This window comes from Argentina anserina, chromosome 6, assembly GCF_933775445.1.
Source record: "Argentina anserina chromosome 6, drPotAnse1.1, whole genome shotgun sequence".
In the NCBI taxonomy this organism is placed as follows: Eukaryota; Viridiplantae; Streptophyta; class Magnoliopsida; order Rosales; family Rosaceae; genus Argentina; species Argentina anserina.
The window spans coordinates 4,906,284-4,930,124 of NC_065877.1; the positions used below are offsets into that span (position 1 = coordinate 4,906,284).

General features: G+C 38.6%; 4 protein-coding genes across 5 annotated transcripts; 3 read left to right on the forward strand and 1 right to left on the reverse strand.

Annotated features, from left to right (window-relative positions):
• The first annotated feature begins 587 nt into the window (after positions 1-587).
• Positions 588-1,076, forward strand: LOC126796716 (uncharacterized). Its single transcript, XM_050523461.1, has one exon. It carries the CDS (start codon positions 588-590, stop codon positions 1,074-1,076), a length of 489 nt encoding a protein of 162 aa, XP_050379418.1.
• Positions 1,077-2,368: 1,292 nt separating this feature from the next.
• Positions 2,369-5,313, reverse strand: LOC126800268 (uncharacterized). The gene is made up of 9 exons (XM_050527596.1): positions 5,064-5,313; positions 4,910-4,972; positions 4,757-4,812; positions 4,355-4,448; positions 4,149-4,209; positions 3,760-3,841; positions 3,011-3,066; positions 2,763-2,826; positions 2,369-2,636 (listed from the first exon to the last, which is right to left on the reverse strand). The coding sequence occupies exons 1-9, from the start codon at positions 5,199-5,201 to the stop codon at positions 2,573-2,575; spliced, it is 678 nt and encodes a 225-aa protein (XP_050383553.1). The 5' UTR covers positions 5,202-5,313; the 3' UTR covers positions 2,369-2,572.
• A 2,055-nt stretch (positions 5,314-7,368) lies between these two features.
• On the forward strand, positions 7,369-12,769 carry LOC126800227 (uncharacterized). Its single transcript, XM_050527548.1, has 9 exons — positions 7,369-7,858; positions 8,248-8,433; positions 9,326-9,418; positions 9,684-9,866; positions 9,945-10,047; positions 10,128-10,313; positions 10,553-11,721; positions 11,886-12,283; positions 12,374-12,769. Exons 1-9 carry the CDS (start codon positions 7,583-7,585, stop codon positions 12,432-12,434), a joined length of 2,655 nt encoding a protein of 884 aa, XP_050383505.1. The 5' UTR covers positions 7,369-7,582; the 3' UTR covers positions 12,435-12,769.
• Positions 12,770-14,730: 1,961 nt separating this feature from the next.
• Positions 14,731-22,410, forward strand: LOC126800233 (probable serine/threonine-protein kinase WNK5). Of its 2 annotated transcripts, none has more exons than XM_050527555.1 (7): positions 14,731-15,635; positions 19,836-20,096; positions 20,190-20,413; positions 20,508-20,665; positions 20,741-21,074; positions 21,173-21,535; positions 21,632-22,410. In XM_050527555.1, exons 1-7 carry the CDS (start codon positions 15,628-15,630, stop codon positions 22,057-22,059), a joined length of 1,776 nt encoding a protein of 591 aa, XP_050383512.1. In that variant the 5' UTR covers positions 14,731-15,627; the 3' UTR covers positions 22,060-22,410. The 2 variants fall into 2 exon arrangements, with proteins under 2 accessions (XP_050383512.1, XP_050383511.1); XM_050527554.1 differs by having other exon boundaries at positions 14,732-15,635; positions 19,831-20,096.
• Positions 22,411-23,841: the final 1,431 nt, after the last annotated feature.

The window sequence follows — 23,841 nt, forward strand, 5'->3', positions numbered from 1 at the left end:
TTTCACCCACCATGTAGAGTTTATGTTTTGATTTCCTAATAGTATTTCAACAAATACTATACTCCGCGTTATCATAAAATTTTCATTGAAAAAGGAAACTTCAATTTCTTTTGACATTGCCAGCTTAGTCATTTGATGTTTTTATGGTTCTTTTCCAATTCAGTGACAATACAAATACGCGGGCTTTGCATAATATGTATCTGAATGCATGTATTAATTATACCAGCTGAGACTTACCAAAATTACTCAGATTCTGGATTATGTGTGGATTCCAGCGTATAATTGCTTACTAATTAAGCTGATCTGAGTGATCTATTCAATAAACGTCACCCGCATCGTCCCAATCCTATAAATCCCAATCCATGATTCCATGCCATAAATATTAACCCTCGAAGAAGCTCTAGGTTTTACTACGTACAACTCTACATGTACGTGCGCCATCTTATATTCTCCTCTCGCGTTCTAACTCTCCATTTCTAGAAATCATGGTCGGGAAGTGTTGTTGGTGTATCATTATCGGCGCCATTGTCATATGTCTTCTTGTCTGCGGCGGTTTAGTGTACTTTCTCCATCTCGCCAAGGCTGCGATGAAGGTGCTGGTCCATTACGAGGTCACCAATGCCTCCCTGACCAAGTTCGACCTCGCTGCTGCCAACAACACCATCCTCTATTACAACCTTACCCTCAATCTAACCCTTGAAAACCCTAGCACCGTGAATTACAACTTCGACCGACTGGAGGCCGGGCTGGTTTTCAAGGGCCAAAACCTATACGACATGACCAATATTTCGAAGCCTTTCTACCTGGGGCACGAGACCAATGTGACACTCCCGGTAGTGTTCACCGGGAACCACTCGGTGGCTCTCGGGGATCAGGAGGCTTCTGATTTCAGGAAGGCTGATGCCTTTGATATTGCTGTGAAGATTCACAGTGAGTATTCGACTCGGACTGGGAAGACATTTAATATTAAGCAGGAGGTGACATGCACCTTGAAGGTCCCTTTGAATTCCGATGGAAAAAATGCTGGTGAGAGATTTCAGATTACCAAATGCGATGTAACTATGTTAAATGCCTAGATACGCAGCGTTTCGTTGTTTTTATTTCGATGATGCATTTCATTGTGTTGATATTTTTCGCTTGATATTTAATAAAAGGAGGGAACCTTTTTGTTTTTTTTTTCCATTGATAAGGACTAGATTCAGAGTGTTTCATTGTATTGAGTAGGACATATTGTTCGTCTTTAATTTCGTTATGAAAATACTTATGTCCATACCAGTGTGGATGTACACGTCTATATTCTTTCTTATGTTTATACTTTTAGTAATGTGATTTCATAATTTTAACCGTTTAAAAGTTTAAACGATCAATAAAGATCATCTATGTAAAATATGAATTGAAACAAAACTCATTTGCTAAGTCGAATACACCAAACAAATGAATGGTAATTGTGAAAGTTAATAGTCTTATAATCAATTGTTTGTTTGTTTGTTTGATACAATCGGTTATGCAAACGATATTTGTTTAAATTGATTTTTTACAAAAGTGATCTGCATTGATTAACAAAATTTTTGAACGGTTAAAATTTTGTATTACACTATTAAATATGTAGAAATAAAAGGAATTTGGACATATACGTCCATACTGGTATAAATACAAGTATTTTCCATTTCGTTATATTGCTTCACTATTACCATGTACAGCTATTCACCATACAAGTCAATCAGTCCAATATTCGATACAGAACGCGGATTACCTGATAGTTATGGCGTTTATTTCCGTCTTGGTTTGGCGGTCTGTTGTTTCTTCTTTTGCAAGTCAAAAGTTTCACTTCACTTCATAATCTATCAAAATGTAATTGGGTTTTAGTGTGATTGGGAATCAGTTACAAGTCATCCATGACAAAACTGAACATTTGTGTATTGTAAGTGCAAGATCTGAAACGCGTCCGCTTCCAACTTGAGATATGATCTGATCCAACTCCAAACTTCCACATCCCAACACTTCGAGCAAGACATCAACGATGTTTGACCTTACAAAATTATTAAAATTTAACTTTCCTTGTTAAGCAAACGATGAATATAATTATTTTCTGCCCGCAAATGAGGTTTTGGCACAAAGCTCGTATCAAATCGCTTGATGATGAATTTACCACAGGATACATACAAAGTAACACTTAATTTTGATGAAATGGAAAACTATTAATGAATCAAGAGATTCTGAGGAACTTCAGCGCAGTCATGTAGTTGCTATGTGCATTTTCACCAAAGATAAAACGAACAACGGGCTTAGCATTGTGAACAGTTTTTCTAGGTGTACATCTATGAGAGTTTACAGAGCACCAGATCAATCTAGACTATTGTATTAAAAAAAAACACTGAGTAGGTTTAACTCTGTCCAGGTTTTGGGGAATCTAATACCATTCTGCTGCCTTCTACATAGCTCGAATTTCACTCATCTTGAGCGAAAATGTAAACAAAGTAAGTTCACCGTGACATACCTCTTCCCCGACCAATTTCATTTCTTTATAATGGTGAGAACAAAATGTTGTAAAAGCTTTCTAGGGTTCAGTTTATCATTCAACCTTTGCCACACCTCCAGCAGGCATGTTGCTTTCTGCAACTCTCTCCATCACAAACCTGTATACCAGAATATGCATTTACAGGTAACCAGTAAGCCAAAGCATTGATTTTTACTCCAACAGTTTCTGAAATGTCGAATGTAGTTTCAAGTCAACAAAAACACCCAAATTATTTAAGAATTACCTTGCGAATTTGTCCTTTGATGATTGCAAGATGTATATTGAGAGAATAAAAGACAGGGTGAGACCTGTAAGATGTATGAACGTAAGTAGCTATTATGTGAGAAAAGCACTACATCTGTAGGCCTCCAATTTATGTATAGTTCATTCTACGTTGAACACTAAGTATAAATGAACTTACTGTTGAGCTGAATATGTATCATGAATCATTAGTGCTAAATTATACAATTTTAATCAAACACAGATTCTAACCTGATCCAAATAGTACATAAAATCCAGAAGTGACGTCTATCTCCGATTGTTCCTCCCTGTATACACACATCAAATTAATCTCACAATTTACTGCTACTTCAAAATCTGGATTTTATTGGATTTATTCAAACAATAATTGAAATAAAGATTGCAAGTTTTCTTGTAAGAAAAATTACTTCATTTATTTGACACCTACACCATCCTAGCATATGAGTACATTAGCATGCAGATAAGTACATTTATTAACTGAAGACCACACGGCTAACATCATAATGTACCTAAGAAGCTACTCTGAATGGTTCAGCAGGACAGTCTAACTATCTCCATAATTATCGACTACACCAACACACAGGTCAATGGAGTTCCAGGGTGCAAAAAACTTTTACCAAAGCTGAACTTACAAGTAATGGAGGTATATATATATATATATATATATATATATATATATATATATATATATATATATTACACACAGTAATGCCATAGATAAATAATATATTGGGTTGTGAGAAGAAATTGAATAAAGAAATTTTATGAATCCTATTTTCGCCATACACAAATTAATTCTATCGGAGAAGAAAGCAAATATAAGAAATCATGAATCCTATCTAGAAAGAAGAATCATCTCTTCTTCTCTTCCCATTTTCCACCAGGTACTTTTCTCAACTATAAAATGAAATCTAATTACAATGAGCTAAAAGATTACTTCAAAAAGAAAAATAAAACTAGAACGATAACTAAATACTAACCATGTATATCTGACCAGCAGATGCTTTGGCCAATTCTGAGGATCCCAAAATTGTTTACGAATATCTGGATGAATTTCTACATCTGCACAAGAGTACATGACATAAGAAACCAACCATGGAATGAACTGTTCCAGCCAGATAGAAGTTAAATCTCTCAATTAAGTGTGCCTTAAAAGTTTAACAAATAACGGTGGAGACTGGAGACTCCTTTCCTCTGGTACAACAAGTGATGGGGACTCAATGATTTATTTAAGAACTAACCCAAGTGTAAATAGACTTGGATTAATAGCAAGGTAAATGAATAGAAAAGAAAGACAAGCCCTTCTAAATGTGGTGCTAAAGCAAATTACTGAGGCATATAAATGAATGAGTGAAATGGCAACACATACAGTGGTGAGGCATATCTACAACTTTAGCGGTGACACCATGCAAATCACTTCCCGAGTATCTCTGTATTGCGTAACAGATTGGTCAGATAAAAATTACAATAGCTTTATAAATTGTCAAGGTATGCTATTATAATATTGAGCATCTTCTCTTTGGTACAAGGATGACATAGTAAAATCGTTTTAAGTTCCTCACAACCAAGACTCACCAAATGCACCTCAAGCATTGGGACCTCTGAGCTTTTACGATTTATCAAATAAAGCCATGGAATCAAGAACTTTTCTCTCCCAACTTGAAATGATCTGCATGAATATCATAACCATCACTTTTCAACGACCACAATTTCCAACATCGAACCATTATCACACACAACCGATCCCAGAAGAAAACATAACAATCTAAGGCTTCTCTGTTCAGAATCTTTTCCACATTCGCAATGTACTTACTAATTAGGCACTAACCATTTCAATTCAAACATTTTTGCTACCACACGAACTGAATTCCACATTCAGTCACAAGGATTTATACTAAAACCCTCAAAGATCAAAGCTTTTAAATCTAAACAAACAATCTCATATGTAAAACAGTCCAACATTACTTATATACTCACATTTTATATGCATCCGCTCCAGTATAACCCGTCGGCTTCACAATAGGAATCAACACCTGTGAAATCCACACACCACATCAGTTTAAAAAAAGGGTAAAAACCCCAAAATCAAGCCCTTATTGAATGAAGACAGTAAACTTGAAGAGCTTTCACCTCACGATTCACAGCAAAGATCGGGCAATGTCGTCCGATCATGTCGTGCCAGTCAGTTTTCATCTGCAATAATCAAAATTAAACCCGAACCCATTAAAATTGAGCCCTAATTGAATCTAGGGTTGCGCAGAGAGAAGATAGAGAGAGTACTGACGGAGTGGTAGAGTCCCATCTTGCTCATGGGGACGATGTCACCTGGCCTGTAAGCAACAGAGAAACTGGGCATGGAGAAAGATAAGAGAATCAGAAGAAGTAGAGAGAAAATCGATCTCTCTCCGGTTCCCGCCGTCATTCTCTGATTTATACGGCTCTGAAAATTTCACTGAGTTTTCTGAAGTTTGGAACTTTGGAGTTGGAAGACTCGAGCTTGAAGGTGAAGTGATGTCAAACCGGGTTCGGGCGTTTTATGAAGGTGGGCCGGGTTGTCTCTTGTCCTAAGTTATTAACCATATTTTCACGGCGTGTACAAGGCAAGTTCTGGTAAACGCCTGCTCTCCGAGCGCCGCGCACTGTTCACTCGGCATTTCGTGTTTCCCGCTATGCTCTTCCCTATTCTTCCTGACGTACTTCCTCTTGTGAGCCTCCGGTGAAGGGTTTCGGCACGATCGGGCGGTACTTGGACATTATCCGATTCAAAACAGAAGAACCCTCGGCACTACTACTGCCGCCACTGTTGCTCTCTCCGCCTTCCATCTCTCCCCTACTCTGTATCACTCTTGGAGTCTCACCACACACCTACGAAAAGCTAGAACACAAGAACAACAAGTTGATCTTGGTTTAAAAACCGTCTGCAAATTAAGGGCCGGCGCTCGGAGAGCAGGCCTTTAATAGACTTTGCCCGTGTACAATAGTAATACTACGTATGCATGGTTTCAAATTGCACTGTGCACTTGTACGTCGCCCAAACACGAATTTCTGATAAGATCACCTCTTTGACTCTAAAAGGCGACGGCATCTTACAATTTTTTTATTACAATAAATGCATAAAGAATATCGTCTACCTTTTTCTTTTTCTTTTTTAAAGTTTTGTTCTAACAACAATGACATACTTATAAACTTCAGTGTAAAGAGATAGTGGATCATGTCTTTTCCCTTTAAGTTAAAAGAGCAAGACACCTCATACAAATATTCTCTATCCCTGATTGCGATCCATTATAGACCCTTGTAATCCAAAATCCATCTCGATTGGGGGATTGCGTCTATCATAAAAATCTCATACGGAGGGTCTAAAGTCTATTTGTTGGTCTAAATATAGACTTAGTTTAGACCATGAAGACGAGGGCCTCAAGTAGCCCACTAGCTCAAAACGATTCAATTGGAGTTGGAAAAGACAGTAACATATATCAGAATGCGTAATTTAGACCATAGACGATTTGAGTTGGAAAATTTGCATTTCATACTATTTATAAAAATATCAATTTTTAAAGGTCTACAATTTTAGACTATAATCAATTGAAACTTCAATGATCAGAGATGACCTAACATTTGTAGAAGAGGAGCAATTGAAGTACTGTGGTCATATAGTTTGTATGATGTTCATAAGAACATTATTCAGAACATGCTCATTTGGTTTATAATGAATTTATGAGGTTGTTGAGGAGTTGATAATCCGGAGTTGGAGCCTTAGATGAAACTAATTGTCGGCTTCGATCATAGTCATATACAACTTGGAGCATTTGGATAAAACTGCTTACCATTAATAAATCCATTGTTGAACCTTGGAGGTAACTATCAATCCCTTATTTAGGAATCCATCTTCTTCACTTCTCTTCCTATGCAGACCCCCGGAAAGGAATCCTAGCTTCTATCTCAGCTCCTCCTTCCCCGTCATTGTACCTTAGGTTTGATCAACAGTACTTAGCTCAATAGGAACAAGACACAAGTGCCCTAATGTTATCTAGCAAACCAGACACTCATGCCAACACTTGATACTCAATACAAGCAAATTTCTGAAGCGAGTCTTCCCCACTTAAACAATACGGACAAAATCTCACCAATCGGATAAAACTAGACCGTGGTTTCCAGACTTTTTTGATCTTTTGAAAATTTCCAACTTACATTTTACTTCTCATTCTGTCTTGTTTTTTAAAAGCAAAGTTTACCAATCGAACATGCAGACCAACTAAATCAATAATTCCCAACTTCACAACGTGATATGGCAGTTTCGAATCCAAATATGAACCAACTCAGCCCATACCAACCCTAAAATGTGGACAAAGTACCAAGGACGCAATATCGCCCATAACAACCCTAGAAATGTTGCCAAAGTACACATAGGTGGGAACAAAAGAAAGAGGAGAAGACCAACAACAACGACAGATGCGTTTTTGTGTTTTACAGCCCAAAAATAAAAAATAAAATCACCAACTACTAAGCACTCTGGGATCTTTTGGAGACAAAAATTAAAACCAAAAAAAAAAAAAAGGAAAAAAAAAAAACCAACTTCATCATCTCTCTCTCTCTCACCCGAAAATCCCAAGTCGTTTCATTCCAATCGCCCCGCCGTTTTGCCCTCTCCCAATCTTAACCCCCTGATCGCCGGAAAGATCAAACCTCCCCCCCCCCCCCATTTCTTCCGTCTCCCAATCCGAATTCCCTCGCCGCGTCGCTCAATGCCTACACGCCTCCCTGCCGCCGCGTGACTGGGTCTTTTGGTAATTTCCACGTCTTTGAATGGGCGATCTTAGGGGCTGCTCGCCTGTGCCAAACGGCGCCGTTTTGGAGGAGAGGCTGACCTCGTCCTCGTCTTCGTCATCGCTACCGTCCTCCCAATCGTCTTCGTCTCTGCTATCAATTCCGGCCGGCGTCTCCGCCGAGTACTGGCGGAGAGCGGAGGAGGCGACGCAGGGGGTCATAGCTCAGGTCCAGCCGACTGACGTGTCCGAGCGGAGAAGGAGAGACGTCATTGATTACGTCCAGCGCCTCATTCGAGGATATCTCCGTTGCGAGGTCAGAAATTACGTGCATACACAACGCACCGTTTGCTTTATTATTTGTTGAATTTAGGGTTTAGAGTTTAGAGTTGTATGTGTGAAATGAAGAACTCATTTTTATTCATTTGGTGATGGAAATGTGATTGATTTATGATATTTTTCGGTGCTGAAAGCTTGGAAGTTAAGTTTGAGTTTGTAACTAATTCAGTTCATTGAATTAAAAGAAATAGCAGCTAATGAGTACTGTGAATTAAAAGAAATAGTGTATGATTACGCAATAATTAAGGTGTGCTTCTAGACAATTTTTTTTTACATCAGATAATTTGAACTATGCTTCTGGAGAGTGAAAGGGGTGGTAATGAGGTGGGAAGTATTGATTTTTGTATTGAAACAAATTGGTTTCAGGTGTTCCCGTTTGGATCAGTGCCACTGAAGACGTATCTGCCTGATGGGGATATTGATCTGACTGCTTTTGGCGGTCTCAATGTTGAAGAGGCACTGGCCAATGATGTCTGTGCTGTTCTTGAAAGGGAGGATCAGAATATGGCTGCTGAGTTTGTGGTGAAGGACGTGCAGTTAATTCGAGCAGAGGTTTGTTGGCTTTGTTGTGTATTATATTAGATTATTGGGGGATATGTTGAAGTGATTTCATTTGTTTTCTCAAGGCACCAGTCAATTTTGTTTTTCCGTAGCAGTTTAACCAGTTTTATTTTAGTTTATACATGAACAAATTCTGTCTTCCAAAGTTGACGGGAACAGCGCTGGTGGAAGCTAACCACATTGATGGTGCTTAAAGAATTCGACTTTCTATCAGGGATATCGTGAGTATGGACCAATTAACAATGTAGAGATAGATAGGATGGATGGATCGTGAAATGTTTCACATAGGCAAGCCTTGTAGTGAGTCCATGGTTGCTGGCTTATTATTACTTGCCTGGCATTTCTTTAGAGTACTTTTATTTTTTTGCAGATAAGATAGGTGGCTTTGGTACCTAGCTAAGAAATTATGAATAGGATCATAGAGTAATAGAACAACGAGATCAATTGGGATACCCAAGAGTGAGTGAGTGAGAGTAGAGTGTTTTTCACATGGTCTGTGTTCAATATGTGGGGGTTTTTTTTATGGAACAGTCATATTGCCTCACAGCATCCATGTTACCTGATATATTATCACAACTCTATCTTTATTAAACAACAATCTGTGGCCCCTGCATGGTAAATTTGTTATCATCTAATTTTATTACATCCAAATGTACTACTTAATAAGTGATGATTAGTATCATCTAGTATTCAAGGTAGCATCATTATGTCCAGTAAAAATTTTCTCTTTCACTGCTTGTATGTCGCATAATTTGCTTGTCCTGTGAAACCTTTAGGAAATGCATGCGTATTTATGGCACACTAACCTTTGTTTCTATTCAGATTTACTTAATTTTAGTTGTCTGCACTCTGCAGTAAAGAATACTATGTTTTGCGGTGGCAGGTTAAGCTTGTAAAGTGCCTTGTGCAAAATATTGTGGTTGATATATCCTTCAATCAGCTAGGAGGGCTATGTACATTGTGCTTTCTTGAACAGGTAGTTTTTCACGCTGCGTTGCATTAGTTTAGTCTACATATGATTTAATGAGTCACCAGATATAGCTCATGTACAGGGGGTTTTCCTGGGAAGATCTGGTTGATCAAATTCAATTCAAATTTTCAAGTTATTCTTTCTTTTCTTTTCTGGTCTATAATAGCAAGTAAATATGTCGGACTCTGGTGCTCTTACTCATTTGTGATTTTGAAACTTTTCTCTTTTTAATTTTATTTTGATCATATTTCTGGTGCTGCTTACGATGCAGGTTGATCGCCTCATTGGCAAAGATCATCTCTTTAAACGTAGTATCATACTGATCAAGGCTTGGTGCTATTATGAGAGTCGAATTCTTGGCGCCCATCACGGTTTGATATCTACATATGGTTTGGAGACCTTAGTTCTTTTTATCTTCCATCTATTCCATTCATCTTTGAATGGTCCTCTAGCGGTGAGTGCTTGAAGGAATCAACCTTATTATTTGCCACAAATCCATGGTGTAAATCTAACTCATTTTCAATGTTAATAGGTCCTGTATAAATTCTTGGACTACTTCAGTAAATTTGATTGGGACAACTATTGTATCAGCTTGAATGGTCCAGTTCGCATATCCTCACTTCCTGAACTTTTGGGTGAGCAACATCTATTTTCCTTTATAACAGCTCAATACAGGGTAGGTGTTTGATTGTGAATCTTATGGTCCTATCTACAGCTGAGATGCCAGATAATGGTGGGGCTGATCTATTGCTTAGTAATGAATTTCTCAGGAGTTGTGTGGATAGATTCTCAGTTCCTTCAAGGGGATATGAGGCAGTTCCTAGAACGTTCCAGCCAAAGCATCTTAATATCGTTGATCCACTTAAAGAAAATAACAACCTTGGCAGAAGCGTGAGTAAAGGTGAACTGCCTGTCTCTGTTGTTTTATTTTTTTTTGGTTCTATTCGGAATGATATATTGATGTTTTTGGACTGATATCTAAAACAAGTAGATTCTCCTTTCTATTACTTTTCATTTTAATTATCAGATATTGTTTTCAAGCATTGGGATGTTACAGTTGAGAAATAAGAGGCTTCCTTATTTTCTCCCCTCGGGGTCGCATGTTCTGTTGATTACTATAACCTTCGTTCATTCATACAGGAAACTTTTATCGAATAAGGAGTGCTTTCACATATGGTGCTCGAAAACTAGGGCGCATCCTGTCACAGCCAGAAGATGACATAGATGATGAGATTAGAAAATTTTTCTCAAACACATTGGATAGGCATGGAAGTGGACAGAGGCCAGATGTCCAGGATCCTATTCCATTATCCGGATATGATGGGTTTGGTTCTGTATTGGACCCACAGTTGCAAGAAGATAATGCAGTTTATGAATCCCAATCTGCATATTCAGCTGGCATGGTTGGGGATTCTGGGTTAAATCATGAGGGATCTTGGGATGATGGAGTTGCAAATTTTAATGTACCTGGTCCACTTATAAATGTTCCACCCAAAAGTGATACAGAGGTAGTATCCCCAGCAATGTTTCCGGAAACTGACGGTTCCTCAAATGGAGTTGTTGTTTCAGAATGCCGCCTAGTTGGGGATGCAAAAGACTTAGCTACTTCCATATTTCATGACCTTATGATTTCAAATGATGCTCAGAAACTGTCCCCGTCCAGAGGTGAGATGAGATTATCTCCTTTGGGTAAAAAAAAACTTGCACGTCATCTCTATCTCTCTCACTCATCAATGGGAAATGGAAACCTAAGTAACGGATATGAAGATCATGAACTGCCAGAAAGCTTTGGATCAGCTGAGAATGGGGTTGGTAACCAGGATGGGAGTCAATCAGCTTGTAATCAGGAGCTTTTGCCTCCAGTTGGACAAAAGCACCAACTTTCACGCCTGCATTCCATTGTGGGTTCCTCTGAAGACTTTTATCCTAGTTATTCTGGTTACCGGATGCTAATGAGCACTACTGGAAGTCCTGAAACTTCTAACCCTTTGTATGATCTCAGTGGGGATTATGATAGTCATCTAAATAGTCTACGTTTTGGCCATTCATGCTATGAGTTTGAGCTCAATGCAGTCCATAGTCCCTTGCCACCTTCAATGCCCTCACAATACCAGAGAAGCAAGTCATGGGATGCAAGTCGACAGTCTGTGCAGCACAGACAGAATGCATTTTCACCAATGAGTCCCAATGGTGTTGTTCCGAGGCAAGCATTCTACCATATGAACCAATCAATGCTACCTAACAGTGCTGGGTTTGGTATGGAGGAGATGCCAAAACCCCGAGGAACTGGAACATACTTTCCCAATACGGTATATTCATTCTAAACCTCTGAAAGTTATGGTTTATGAAATCTGAATTTACTCTGGTTCGGTTTTTTATCAATCTGGTGTTAGTTTTCAGTTTTTCTTCCCTAATAATTATTTCAGTTGGTGGGCCTTCTCATCTGAGTGCTGTAATGCACAAACTTTTGCAGAACCATTACAGAGATAGGCCCATGACAACAAGGGGAAGAAATCAAGCACCTGTGAGGTCTCCTCGCAACAATGGCCATGCCATGATGCCATATCCAGAGAATATTTTTTCTGACAGAAACAATCATGATCTATCACAAACCCAAATGCCTCTTCAAAAAGGTGGGGGAAAGTTTGTTTTCCCGGATAGCCCTACCAGCTCTCATCGGACGAAAGCATACCCCAATTCCAATGGCTCAATACATCCTTCTGATCAAATTGTAGAATTTGAGCCAGTTGAGCATGTGCCATTAGATGCACCTCCTAGTGGCAGGCAAACAAACTTGGGATCATCATCTAGTCAAAATTCTAATGTTGGTCAACCCTCAACAAACTCAGATTCCAGTACAGAACAAGACAGGTACGCAGAAATTCATTGGTTTACAAGCTTTTCTCTACTAATAAACTCAGATATGACTGTTTAATTCTTCATTGGTTTCGTATTATGTAGGATTTCTGTGCAGTCATATCGTCTGAAAGATGAAGAGGATTTCCCACCATTATCAGCCTGATGAAAGTGTGACTGATGATCTTTATGGATGGTAGTATGGAAGTGTTACAGTAATTGCTAACACTGCTCATATGGCTCTGGGCCACAACTATTTTTGAAAGCTTTACATATGGAGTTAGATACTCTGTCTGCTGGAAGCCAGTTGTACATTCTCAACTAATATGTTAACGCCGTTTTTAAAATCTCTCTCAAGTGTGTAGTTCTTGTATAGGTTGCTTGGTTAATCCTCTCCCCAGGTTTTGTTGTCTTCATTACCCACAGGGTTATTGTAGAAACAAAGATATTATTGTTGGTTATGTCTGATATAACTTATATGATTTCCAGTTCTGTTTTGTTGCTGCAAGTGCACTTTACTATAACTGAAACTGTGGCATATGCGGCAGAGCTTCTCTCGTAAAACAAACCAGGCTGTGTTTTGAGAGAAAAATCCTGTACGCCCTTTCTGAAAGGATTTTCTATTACAGGGGCACCATTTCTTTCAAATCTGCCGTTTCACTCCGGTAGGAGCCCATCATGTCTTAAAGGTTTCCTTTTGGACTTGGTCCTGAGATATCTTGTCGTGACGGCAAGTCACAACAAGCATTGACATAAAATCATGAGGCGATTAGCTTGTTGGAGTTGAATTGCCCTCATTATTCCAGCTGTTGTGCTTAAGTGTGGGACTAAAATGTTGTACTGATGATGCAGCAATAGTAAAACATGGGCCGGTGAAATCATTTAGTGCAATAAAGCGCAGATTTAGTGTAATTTGATATCTTTCTTGGCTCCATGGCTCCACCCATATATCTTTATTTGCGTCTGAATCCCTTTCTGAGTTTTTTTAGCTTGCATTTTGCTGATGCTCAGATTCCCCTAACACTGCTGATGTTGGTCCTTCGTATTGAACCCAGAAGCTTGGAACTGTATAGATATGCTTACTACTTTGAATTATTGAAACAAAGTAACAAACACTCAAACAGCTCCAATCATCAAGTCGATGACATATATAGTGGTTATATCCTATCTTTTTGGTTATTAATAAGAGGTCAAATCCTTGATTCATCCAATCTTATACAAGATGATGAAAAAAAGACGCTGACATCTCGCTGGATGATACTACCATGATCTTCATTTTCTAAATTAGTGTTTTATTTTTCCTTCAACAATGGTGATAAAAGTACAGTAGTTCTTGAGTTTGAAAGCTCAAATATTAGGTCTATGATAATGTGGCAAACATTCATTTTTCTTTGGCCAAACAGGCAAACATAATGAACATAAACCTTGCCTGTCACAGTTGATTGTGGATAATATTGCACTTCGTTACCAACAAAACTCATCTTTCTTACCTTGATTATCTCATGCAAGTTCCATTATTATAACTACATCTAATGCTAATTGTGCCGAATACACTTTATTCACAAATTGGGGGCGCTGTATCACCACTTGATACATGACTAGTCTATTTCCTCAAATGAATTATGACAATAACAGAACACTAAAATACAGAAGAGTAATCACTAATAAATTAGTGAGGTCAACTTAACAGTTTGTAGATTAATCACATATGGGACAAGATCATGATGTCAACAAATTTTCTTTATGATTTTGAAAACCAATTAGAGGACACATTTGTATATATAGAGGGGATAAGAATAAAAAAGTTGATCCGACTCTTTCAGAGAGATGTATATGAATGCTTAAGAAAATGGAAAACCTGAAAATGAAAGATTGTAAATTTGTCAAACATTCACTTAGTACATGCATGAATGTATGATCAGATAAAAGACTTTGAGGCTTTTCTTAGTTGGTGATCTCTTGAATCATGTTAGGATATAACAGCACAAGGCTGGCAGTTCCACCTTAGAGCTGAATCTAGCTATTTGTTATCAAATGCATAGATGATTTAGGCTTGAAATCTGCTAACACAAATTGCATAACTATACGACTTTTAATCTGATTAACTTGTTCAGAGACAATGAAAACAAAAAGAGCGATTTTGATCTCATAAGTCTGATAAAAATGTGTAATTGTGTATGATGATACTCATAAACAACTTGATAAAGATATGTGCGAATTAAAGCCTCGAATTGAAGAGAACCTTCTTCTGGATTCTGCAAGGTTGCTCAGTTACAGTCTAGTTCCTATCACATAATGAGAACCTAGACCTCCCCCTATATCACTGACTCGTTGAATCAATAGGCACAATTAATATTAATCAGTTAGGTTTTTCTGCTTTCTTTTTTCTTGGCAACTCTGGTGTTTGTAAAATTGGACTCCTTCAAAGGCCATCTCTGTTATACGGGGACCCCAAAACAGATATCATTAGAAAAATATCAAAGAAAACAAAGAGTCCTGCCTCTTCTGTTCTATAACAAGCACCATCCCATTTCCACCACCACCACCACTAAGTTTGTTGTTTGCACAATTTGCAGGCCACCCACATCTTTCCAAACTAGACAGTCTCTCTCAAAACTCATCAAATCCCATCTTCTTTGTTTCAGATAACTCTCATCTGACTCCTTGAAATCTAATCAGGGTTGCTCTTAGATCCACAAATGGTACTATCAAAGCGTATCCACAGGTTCTTCAAGTTTAGACTCGACCTTGTTTCATGCAAAACTTCTCCTAGTCCTTCATTAAGTTGATCATTGATCATATTCTAAAAGCTTTTCTGTCGAAACCAATCTTCCTCCACATAAGCATATTCATTAGTTGACAAAATATATTCTTTCTTCCCTACCACCAGCACCACCCGCCTCACAACAGTTTCCTCCATTGAAAATCTTAGTCTCTGTCAAGTGTTTTGCTTTTGTCTTTCATCCTAGAGAAATCTACAAATGGTTGCCAAGACGAACTACGAGCTTTCAAGGGGAGTTGTGGAAATGGCCTCGATCATGCTCAGTGTTGATTACTCTAGGCTTTTCTGGCTGCTCTTTGGGGTATTTTCTTATGAAAACCATGAAGGAAAGCCTCGGATTTTCTAACACCCGCCCACCCTAGCTTTTTCAAATCCTTGCATTTCGATACTATAGAAGTAGTGTCCTCGTATTGTTAAATCTGTAGCTAAGATACATATAGATATTGATATACACTCCAACACAAAGTGCGATTGCTTGTTGATTTCTCAACCATGAACAACAAGACCAGGATAGGAAGGGGCACTGTTGGAGCTAAGCAGCAGCCTGAGTACGTCGAAACAGATCCATCTGGTCGCTATGGACGTGTAAGTAATTTTCTTTTGTTTTGTGTATATGATCTGTGATATAAGTTCTGGTGTCTAATTATTATTTTTCTTGCTCGATCAGTTTGTTTGTAATTAACTAATCATATTATAATTACTATCCGTCAAAGTTTTTAGGATCTTGAAGCAATAGATCAAACAAAAAGCAGCATATATTTGCTTGCAAAGCCGTCAAAGTTTTTAGGATCTTGAAGCAATAGATCAAACAAAAAGTAGCATATATTTGCATGCAAAGGAAAATTTCAGATATCACGTCTTTAATTTGAAACATGCATAAATGAATCACAAATCCATTTCAAAGTAGTGAATTAGTTCGAAGGCTAAAGTGGGTTGTTTCATTTTCTGTTGCTGGTCAACTCTTATGTGTGAAAGTGTTTTAATCTGATTGAACATGAGTAACATGATTATTATTATTTACAAAATTCACTTGTATTATTTTAGTTAGCCAAGTTCGAATCGATGTTGCAAGTTGCAACTACCCTAACCTTGTCCAGTTATCTGGCTATTGATGGTTTAAAGAGACACTAACTATTCATATAGAGTTGTAATAAGCATCCTTTTGGCAAAGGAGCGAGGTAATGGAATGTATAAGCACGTATAGTAATGTCCGTATATGTGCATGTTGATTCAGAAACTAAGAATAACTTCCTCCAATATTACTTATATCCCTTGTAAATTGTAATGCATATATGCAGAAACGTGTAAATGAAAAGCTAGATTCACTAACATGAAAGTACATGTATAATTAAAACTATGTTCTGCGGAAGAATTAAAGTAATTGTGTAAATGTTAAAGCAATTGATGTAACGACCCCAAAATTTCGAGCTTAAAAACTCAAAATTCTAAAGTCGTTAAACACAAAATAATCTCAATAAAATCGAAATCATTTAAGTGCACAGCGGATCATCACTGAGTTCTCAATACAACTCAGAAAACCAATTATTACAAACCAAACATATAATTCAACATTATATCAATTGGAAATGTATAATCCTCACAAGATAGTCACACCAAATCCTCACGCATGCTGGAGATAAATAACTTCAAGTCCTCTGAGTGGTCCGTCAATTCCCGCTAATCCACACCTGCGGAGTTATCCACTACACCATCGAATTGGTGCACCGGGATTGTAAACACAAACCCGGTAAGCTTTACAGCTCGTATGAGTAAAATGAAAACATATAACTCGCATATCAATATATACGAAAATCCACAAATCAAACAAATATAAATGCACTCATGAGTCAGTGGACGGCCCATCTGGTTGTCCCAAAGAAAAAAAAGCGCTCATGAGAAATTAAGTAACCCTTCTGGTTACCCAAATGCATTTATAATACGGGTACCAAGAACGCTGGTACACATCTGTTACCCCTCTCGTAATACACCGCCGATATTGGATAGCCACCGGCTACCCAACATCCAAAACAATCTGAGTACCCATGAGCAGATAACCACCCGTTACCTCACATGCAGTACTAAGGCAGACAGACTAGAGCTCTAACTGTATCGTAACTTTCGCCCGGCCAAAGGCTAGGTTCCGACTTGCCAAACACGTACAATAATCTCACATCATATTGTACCAATCACGTCCGAAGACAAATCAACATTTTAACAATCTCAATGTTAAAAATCACGTACAATAATCTCACATCATATTGTACCAAAAATCATGTCCGAAGACAAATCAACATTTTAACAATCTCAATGTTAAAATCACGTACAATAATCTCACATCATATTGTACCAAAAATCAAGTCCGAAGACAAATCAACATTTTAACAAACTCAATGTTAAAATCACGTACAATAATCTCACATCATATTGTACAAATCAAAATCACATGCTCGATATTTAAATCTCGTCATCGAAATGACATAAATCACGATAAAATCATAACAGTATATTATATAGCAAACTATATATATATGTACATATTTACCATTTATACAATATATATATAATCCATTATATCGTATACATGTCATATTTCATAAACACGTCCGAAGACAAAAACTCGTCCGAAGACGAAACTCGTCCGAAGACAAAACATTTTAACAAACTCATGTTAAAACCACATACAATAATCACACCTCATATTGTACAAAAATCACATCGCATGCTCAACATTTAATTCTCGTCATTCGAAATGACCAATTCCAATGAATTCATAACAGTATATAATATAGCAAACTATATATATATGTACTTATTACCATTTATACGATATATACGTAATCCACTATATTGTATACGTGTCGTAATTCAATATTAAAAACTCTTGCAAAAATCTTGGAATCACCGCAAGGGTAGATTCGTAAATAAGTGAGATTTTACTCACCTTATCGACCCGAGCGTAATTCCACAATTCCCGATGATAATTCCTTTCCTCGATTTAACGATCACCTTGAAAAGATAAGAAAAGAATTTAGAATCGTTTCGTAAACCTTTAAATGCCGAAACAGTAATAATCGGTTACTGTTCAGCAATTTTCGGTTTTACGAAATTACTGTTCAGTGTTACTGTTCACTGTTACTATTCACGGTTATTGTACAAATATACCATTAATACGTATTTCTGTACGTATAAATATTATATACGTATTTCTGTACGTATAAATATTATATACGTATTTCTGTACGTATTAATATTATATACGTATTTCTGTACGTATAAATATTATATACGTATTTCTGTACGTATAAATATTATATACGTATTTCTGTACGTATACGTACTGTTTAATGTAAATACAATCTCAGTAAATAAAATTTACTAAATTACCCTTTTACAAATTACTTTTTAAATTTACTGAAAGTAATTTATATTTACATTTACCGTAGGTAAAATTTAATTACATTTACCGTAGTAAATAAAATTTACATTTACATTTCAGTAAATTACTAAAATACCCTTACCGGAAACACAGTCACACCGCCGCACGTGGCGGCGCGTGGGGTACACGCGCCACCCGCCGGCAGGCTGCGCGTGGGGTGCACTCGCCGACGCCACCCGCGGCGCGTGTCACGCCACCGCCGCCCCAAAATCATCCTCCTTCCTCCCTCCTTCCTTCCCTCTGTCTCATGCCCCCCTCCAGGCCACCCCACGCCCTCGCACACGCCGCCTAAGGCAGCGGTGCTCAACCCTCACCTACCCCTCCGAATCTCCTCCCAAAAACCATCCGATTCAACCCAAAATCATCACACAATCGTCACACAACATCTCAACATGATTTAAACGCAACCTTACCTAGATCGGAGTCTAAATCGCGTTGGAAACGATAGAGTTGTCGACAAGCTTCTCGCAGGATCTTCAATCGTCGATCCGGCTCCTTGGCGGCGAAACGATGCACGGGGTGCTTGTGGGTGGCGGCTGAAAGTCTCTCGATGTCCTTGGGGATGGCGGTGGAGGTCACGGCGGCTTGGAGGCAGAGAGTGAGGCGCGAGACAGAGGGAGACTCGGGGAAACGAGTGAAGCTCTCGGCGGCGAGGCAGGGCGCCGCAAGCTCGGTGTCGCGTGCAGGGGATCTTGCGAGGCCGTAGGGAGCGGCGGTGCTAGCCACGAAGGCTGAGGTCGGAGATCGGGGAGGGAGAGTGACTAGAGAGAGAGAGAAGGTTTCAGGGAGAGAGAGAGAACCGAGGGAGGCGGGGGAGAGAGGAACGAAAGGGTTTCCAATTATGGAAACCCTAACTGAAAATATTTCCTTTTATACCCCCTCTTAAAATCGGAAACTAACTTCCGTCATTAATAACTTTCACCTCCGACGTCCGATTCGAACGTGTCACATACTCACGAACTCGTATCGACGAGCTCTACAACTTTCGGGAAAAAAGTTTTTGCAACTGAGCGACGGGATAAAAGTCCATATATATACGTCACGGAAACGTAACGTTTTTCTAATTAAACGTTTATGAGAACGTTTCCGTTTTCGTTTCGTAATAACGCAACCAATCACATTCGTTCAATTAAAATTCGCAATTTTATAGAATCCAAATCAAACTAATATTGTTTGAAATTTAGGGTTATTACAATTGAAGTGTCAAGTTACAGACCGAGTTTGGAAGGGGTAATTAGAGTTGAATGTATGCCTTTCTTCATTATGAAACTTACAAGTGTGCTACTGCATTGTGATGAGAAGTCAGATGAGTCCTTTAATAGGGCCTAATTTTCTAATATGCAGTTCAGGGATATGCTTGGCAAAGGAGCCATGAAGACGGTTTACAAGGCTTTCGATGAGGTGCTCGGAATGGAGGTGGCTTGGAACCAAGTCAAGCTTAACAATATGTTTGGTTCACCAGAAGAACTTCAGAGACTCTACTCCGAAGTTCACCTACTTAAGAACCTCAATCATGACTCGATCATTCATTACTACACGTCTTGGATTGATATTGATCGAAGAACCTTCAACTTCATCACTGAAATGTTCACCTCCGGCACCCTCAGAGAGTAATTAACTAAAGAACTAGTATCGATCTAGACGCTATTTAATATCACAGAACAGCAAATATGTTTACTGACATTGTATGTTACTGGAAATAGGTACAGGCAAAAGTACCAACGAGTGAGTATTGGAGCAGTGAAAAACTGGGCACGCCAAATTTTGCGTGGTCTGGCTTATCTGCACAAACTTGATCCACCTGTTATTCACAGAGACCTCAAGTGTGACAACATCTTTGTTAATGGTCATCTTGGACAAATCAAGATTGGTGACCTTGGTTTGGCAGCTATTCTCCGTGGGACGAAACAAGCACATAGTGTCATAGGTAACTTCTAAGAGCTAACTCTCTGAACCGGATTAAAGGAATCCATCTGATGTCTCGAATTTTCATTTAGCTTTATGTACTTGTATTTCATTAGGTACACCAGAATTTATGGCACCTGAGTTATACGATGAGGAATACAATGAGCTAGTAGACATATATGCCTTTGGCATGTGTGTGCTAGAGATGGTTACTTCAGAATATCCGTATAACGAGTGCTCTAATCCTGCTCAAATCTACAAGAAAGTTACTTCAGTAAGTTTACTTGGTCTTCAATAGTTTAAATATGTGATGCCTCATTTCCTTAATAGAATTGGCACTTACTTGCAGGGCAAACTACCAAAGGCATATTACAAGATCGAAGATTTGGAAGCGCAGAGATTTGTAGGGAAGTGTTTGGTGGATGTCTCAAAAAGGTTGCCTGCGCACGAGCTCTTGCTCGATCCATTTTTAGCATCTGATGATGAAGAGCCTAAGCCGATGCCCATCTCAAGATCAATCCCAATTCAAAAGATAGTTCCTGATGAAAGTACTGTAGTGAACGAACCAGTCTTGTCTTTGGGGTCAAATATAAAGAGAAGCACAAAGATGATCATTACAGGGTCAAGAAACCCAGAAGATGATGCTATTTATCTCAAAGTTCGGATTTCTGACAACCAAGATGGTATTTTCCTGAACCATTTCTTTCATATATGCATGAATGTCAAAGTTACGTACAAAGTCACTATTTTTAGCATACTCATATGAGTGGTTCGTATGCAGGTCATGCTAGGAACATATATTTCCCCTTTGACATTGTAAATGACACTGCAATGGATGTAGCAGTGGAGATGGTGAAAGAATTGGAAATTAGTGACTGGGAACCATCCGAGATTGCTGTGATGATAGAAAAGGAGATATCTTCTCTAGTTCCAAGTTATAACAAATGGGGTTCTCCTCAAGATTATCATTCTAATCAGCACTGCTATAGCTATGAAGATGATGATGGTTGTGAAGCGGATGTTTCCCGCCATCCTTTTCAGTCCTTCTCCTCATGTTCTTCCTCCCAAAATTCTCTACCCGCTTTCGGCTTAGTCCAGTCTCATAGTGCTAAGAACATGACTAGTGATCAAGACTGGTTTCATGGTATGTTCAAGTTGTCAGATATCGTAAATCATGTAGATGCGCCTTGCTTTTTAACTTCAAACTAGATTTGATTTGGTCAAATCTGTTACAATGCAGGTGATCTGCTTACCAATGATGATGCAAGTTCTCAAAGTTCTTTAACCTCATGCAACTACTCCAACATGAATTATCACTCAGGCAATGAAGATGACTATGACTTAGTTAGTCCAGGAAAAGAACCCTCCTCCTGCTTTCGAAAGACTAACATGTCAACAAGGTTTTGTCCTTCGGAGAGCACTACTACAGATCATCATAACAAACGTTGTGATCCACATGAACACAATAGGAAAGCTTATCAAGCACTGAATTATCATCATGGCCATCAGCATCACCATCATCAGGGGAAACTACCGAGAATTCGGTCACTTGTTGACGTGCGTAGCCAATTGTTGCACCGGTCACTGGTAGAGGAGATAACCAAGAGGCGTTTGTGCAATACCGTCGGAGCTGTTGAGAACATTGGTTTTCAAGCTCCAGAAAATTGAAGCTAATTTCCTCTGAAGCTTGAACTTGTTGTCCAAAGATGCTCAGAAGCCAGGGTGCTATGAACAAGTTTCTTGAGACTACGCAGCATTTACAAGTGCGGTAATTAACTAATGCTTGTAAAAATTTTGAGCCTTGGCAAACTATAAGGTTCATGAAATAACCAATCCGGACTATGCTGCGGGCCTCTGGTTTGAACAGCGGATTTTGTTATGTAATGTATAAATGCATATCTTATGCACTTTGACCAAGTTCAAGTGCTAGAGAAGTATGAGTCTGCCGGTTTAATTCCGCAGAATCGGCTTCATCTTTGTAAAATATTATCCTTCGTTTTATGCATGTTTTTTTTTTTCTCAACTTAGCCACTCTAGAGGTGTTAGTTTTTTTAATAATGTTAAGCATTGTGCATGGTGATGCATTATATCCATAGCTGCAGAACCCTTCCCTCAAGCCAAGCTAAGACCAAAAGACTAGCCACCAACAAAAGAAGTTGGTCGTCCCTAAGTGCTCGGTCAAAACCAGATCTCTTTAGGGTTTTACAAAAAAATTCGCTTACATCCTGGGGCGCGTCCATTTACATTGTTGTCAGACGTGAGTTGTGCTTGGGTCAATCGGTGGCCGAGCTAGGTGGTCTGTTAGTGGTCGATCGGAAGAGGTTAGCCGGTTCTGGGAGGAGCCTGGTGTGTTTCTGGTTTAGCGATTTTCTGGTGTTGGTGCATGGCGGCGATGCAGGGGTGGCTTCATAGGGTTTCTGGTTGAGTTGGTAGCGGATTGGAGTGGGGTCTGGTGGTGGTCAAAGATGGGCGTGGTGGTGCTGGCCGGTTTGCCTAGATCTTCCAATCTGGGTCGGATCTAGGTACTCTACTGCTTGTGGTGGTTCTTGTTCGATGGGTGCTTCATGTCCGCTGTCGGTTTGGATGGTGGCTTTATAGGGGCGACTAGGGTTGATGACTAGAGATCAGTGTTGTGATCAAAAGTGGAAGTGGTTGGCTGGGTCTTTGGCCGGCTGAGTTGTAATGTCCCAAACTGCACCTCACCGGCTTAAGTACGTCACACTGCTGCGAGTCGATAAAACGTATACCGAAAACTGGATTTATATTTTAAAGAAACACAAGACAATTTGTATAAAGAAATTTACAAGTATCGCAATGGAAGCTTAAAATAATTTTGAGGTGAAAATCATTTCATATAGGAAATACATTTGTCAGTCCAGAACTTGATACTAGGGGTGGCAATGGTATAGAAAACTATTCCAACCAATTCGTATACCAACCGTACCAAATATGTTGGTATACCAAATACTTGGTACATGGTATATGGTACAGTATACCGTACCAATATTAAAAATACGGTAGGTAGGTGGTATAGATTTTCCATATACCATGGTATATCGTACCTACCAACTTATATCTTTAAATTTAAATTATAGATTTATTGAAAAATAAATTCAAACCATATATATCTACTAACCTTAATCTAATCTCTCTGAGTTTCTTTCTCAAGTACACTATTTTTCTCGTCTTCAATTTCTTTATTTAATTATGAATGAATCGATTCAATCGAATTCCCAAGTACAAATGCTTAGACCTATCAGTAGCACCATCATTGCTTACAACATGTCAACATATATCGCATTTAAACCTATCATTTATTTTTTCAATTGTTTTGAGAATTCATAAGTACTTTAACAGTTTGACTATTTGGATTTTGACTTTCTATTTATGGCTTTGTATTTGGTAATTTGGTTGAAGTTATATAAAACTTTAGAATTCTATTGTTATTTC

Bases quoted from the DNA above. Each gene is read 5' to 3' on its own strand.
- LOC126796716 (XM_050523461.1), top strand. From the start codon at position 588: ATGAAGGTGCTGGTCCATTACGAGGTCACCAATGCCTCCCTGACCAAG.
- LOC126800268 (XM_050527596.1), bottom strand. From the start codon at position 5,201: ATGACGGCGGGAACCGGAGAGAGATCGATTTTCTCTCTACTTCTTCTG. The intron at 4,210-4,354 runs GTGAGTCTTGGT...TACGCAATACAG, and splicing joins CAATGCTTGAGGTGCATTTG to AGATACTCGGGAAGTGATTT. The intron at 2,827-3,010 runs GTTAGAATCTGT...TACATCTTACAG, and splicing joins TTATGTACTATTTGGATCAG to GTCTCACCCTGTCTTTTATT.
- LOC126800227 (XM_050527548.1), top strand. From the start codon at position 7,583: ATGGGCGATCTTAGGGGCTGCTCGCCTGTGCCAAACGGCGCCGTTTTG. The intron at 11,722-11,885 runs GTATATTCATTC...AAACTTTTGCAG, and splicing joins GAACATACTTTCCCAATACG to AACCATTACAGAGATAGGCC. The intron at 12,284-12,373 runs GTACGCAGAAAT...CGTATTATGTAG, and splicing joins TCCAGTACAGAACAAGACAG to GATTTCTGTGCAGTCATATC.
- LOC126800233 (XM_050527554.1), top strand. From the start codon at position 15,543: ATGAACAACAAGACCAGGATAGGAAGGGGCACTGTTGGAGCTAAGCAG. The intron at 15,636-19,830 runs GTAAGTAATTTT...TCTAATATGCAG, and splicing joins CATCTGGTCGCTATGGACGT to TTCAGGGATATGCTTGGCAA. The intron at 21,075-21,172 runs GTATTTTCCTGA...GTTCGTATGCAG, and splicing joins GATTTCTGACAACCAAGATG to GTCATGCTAGGAACATATAT.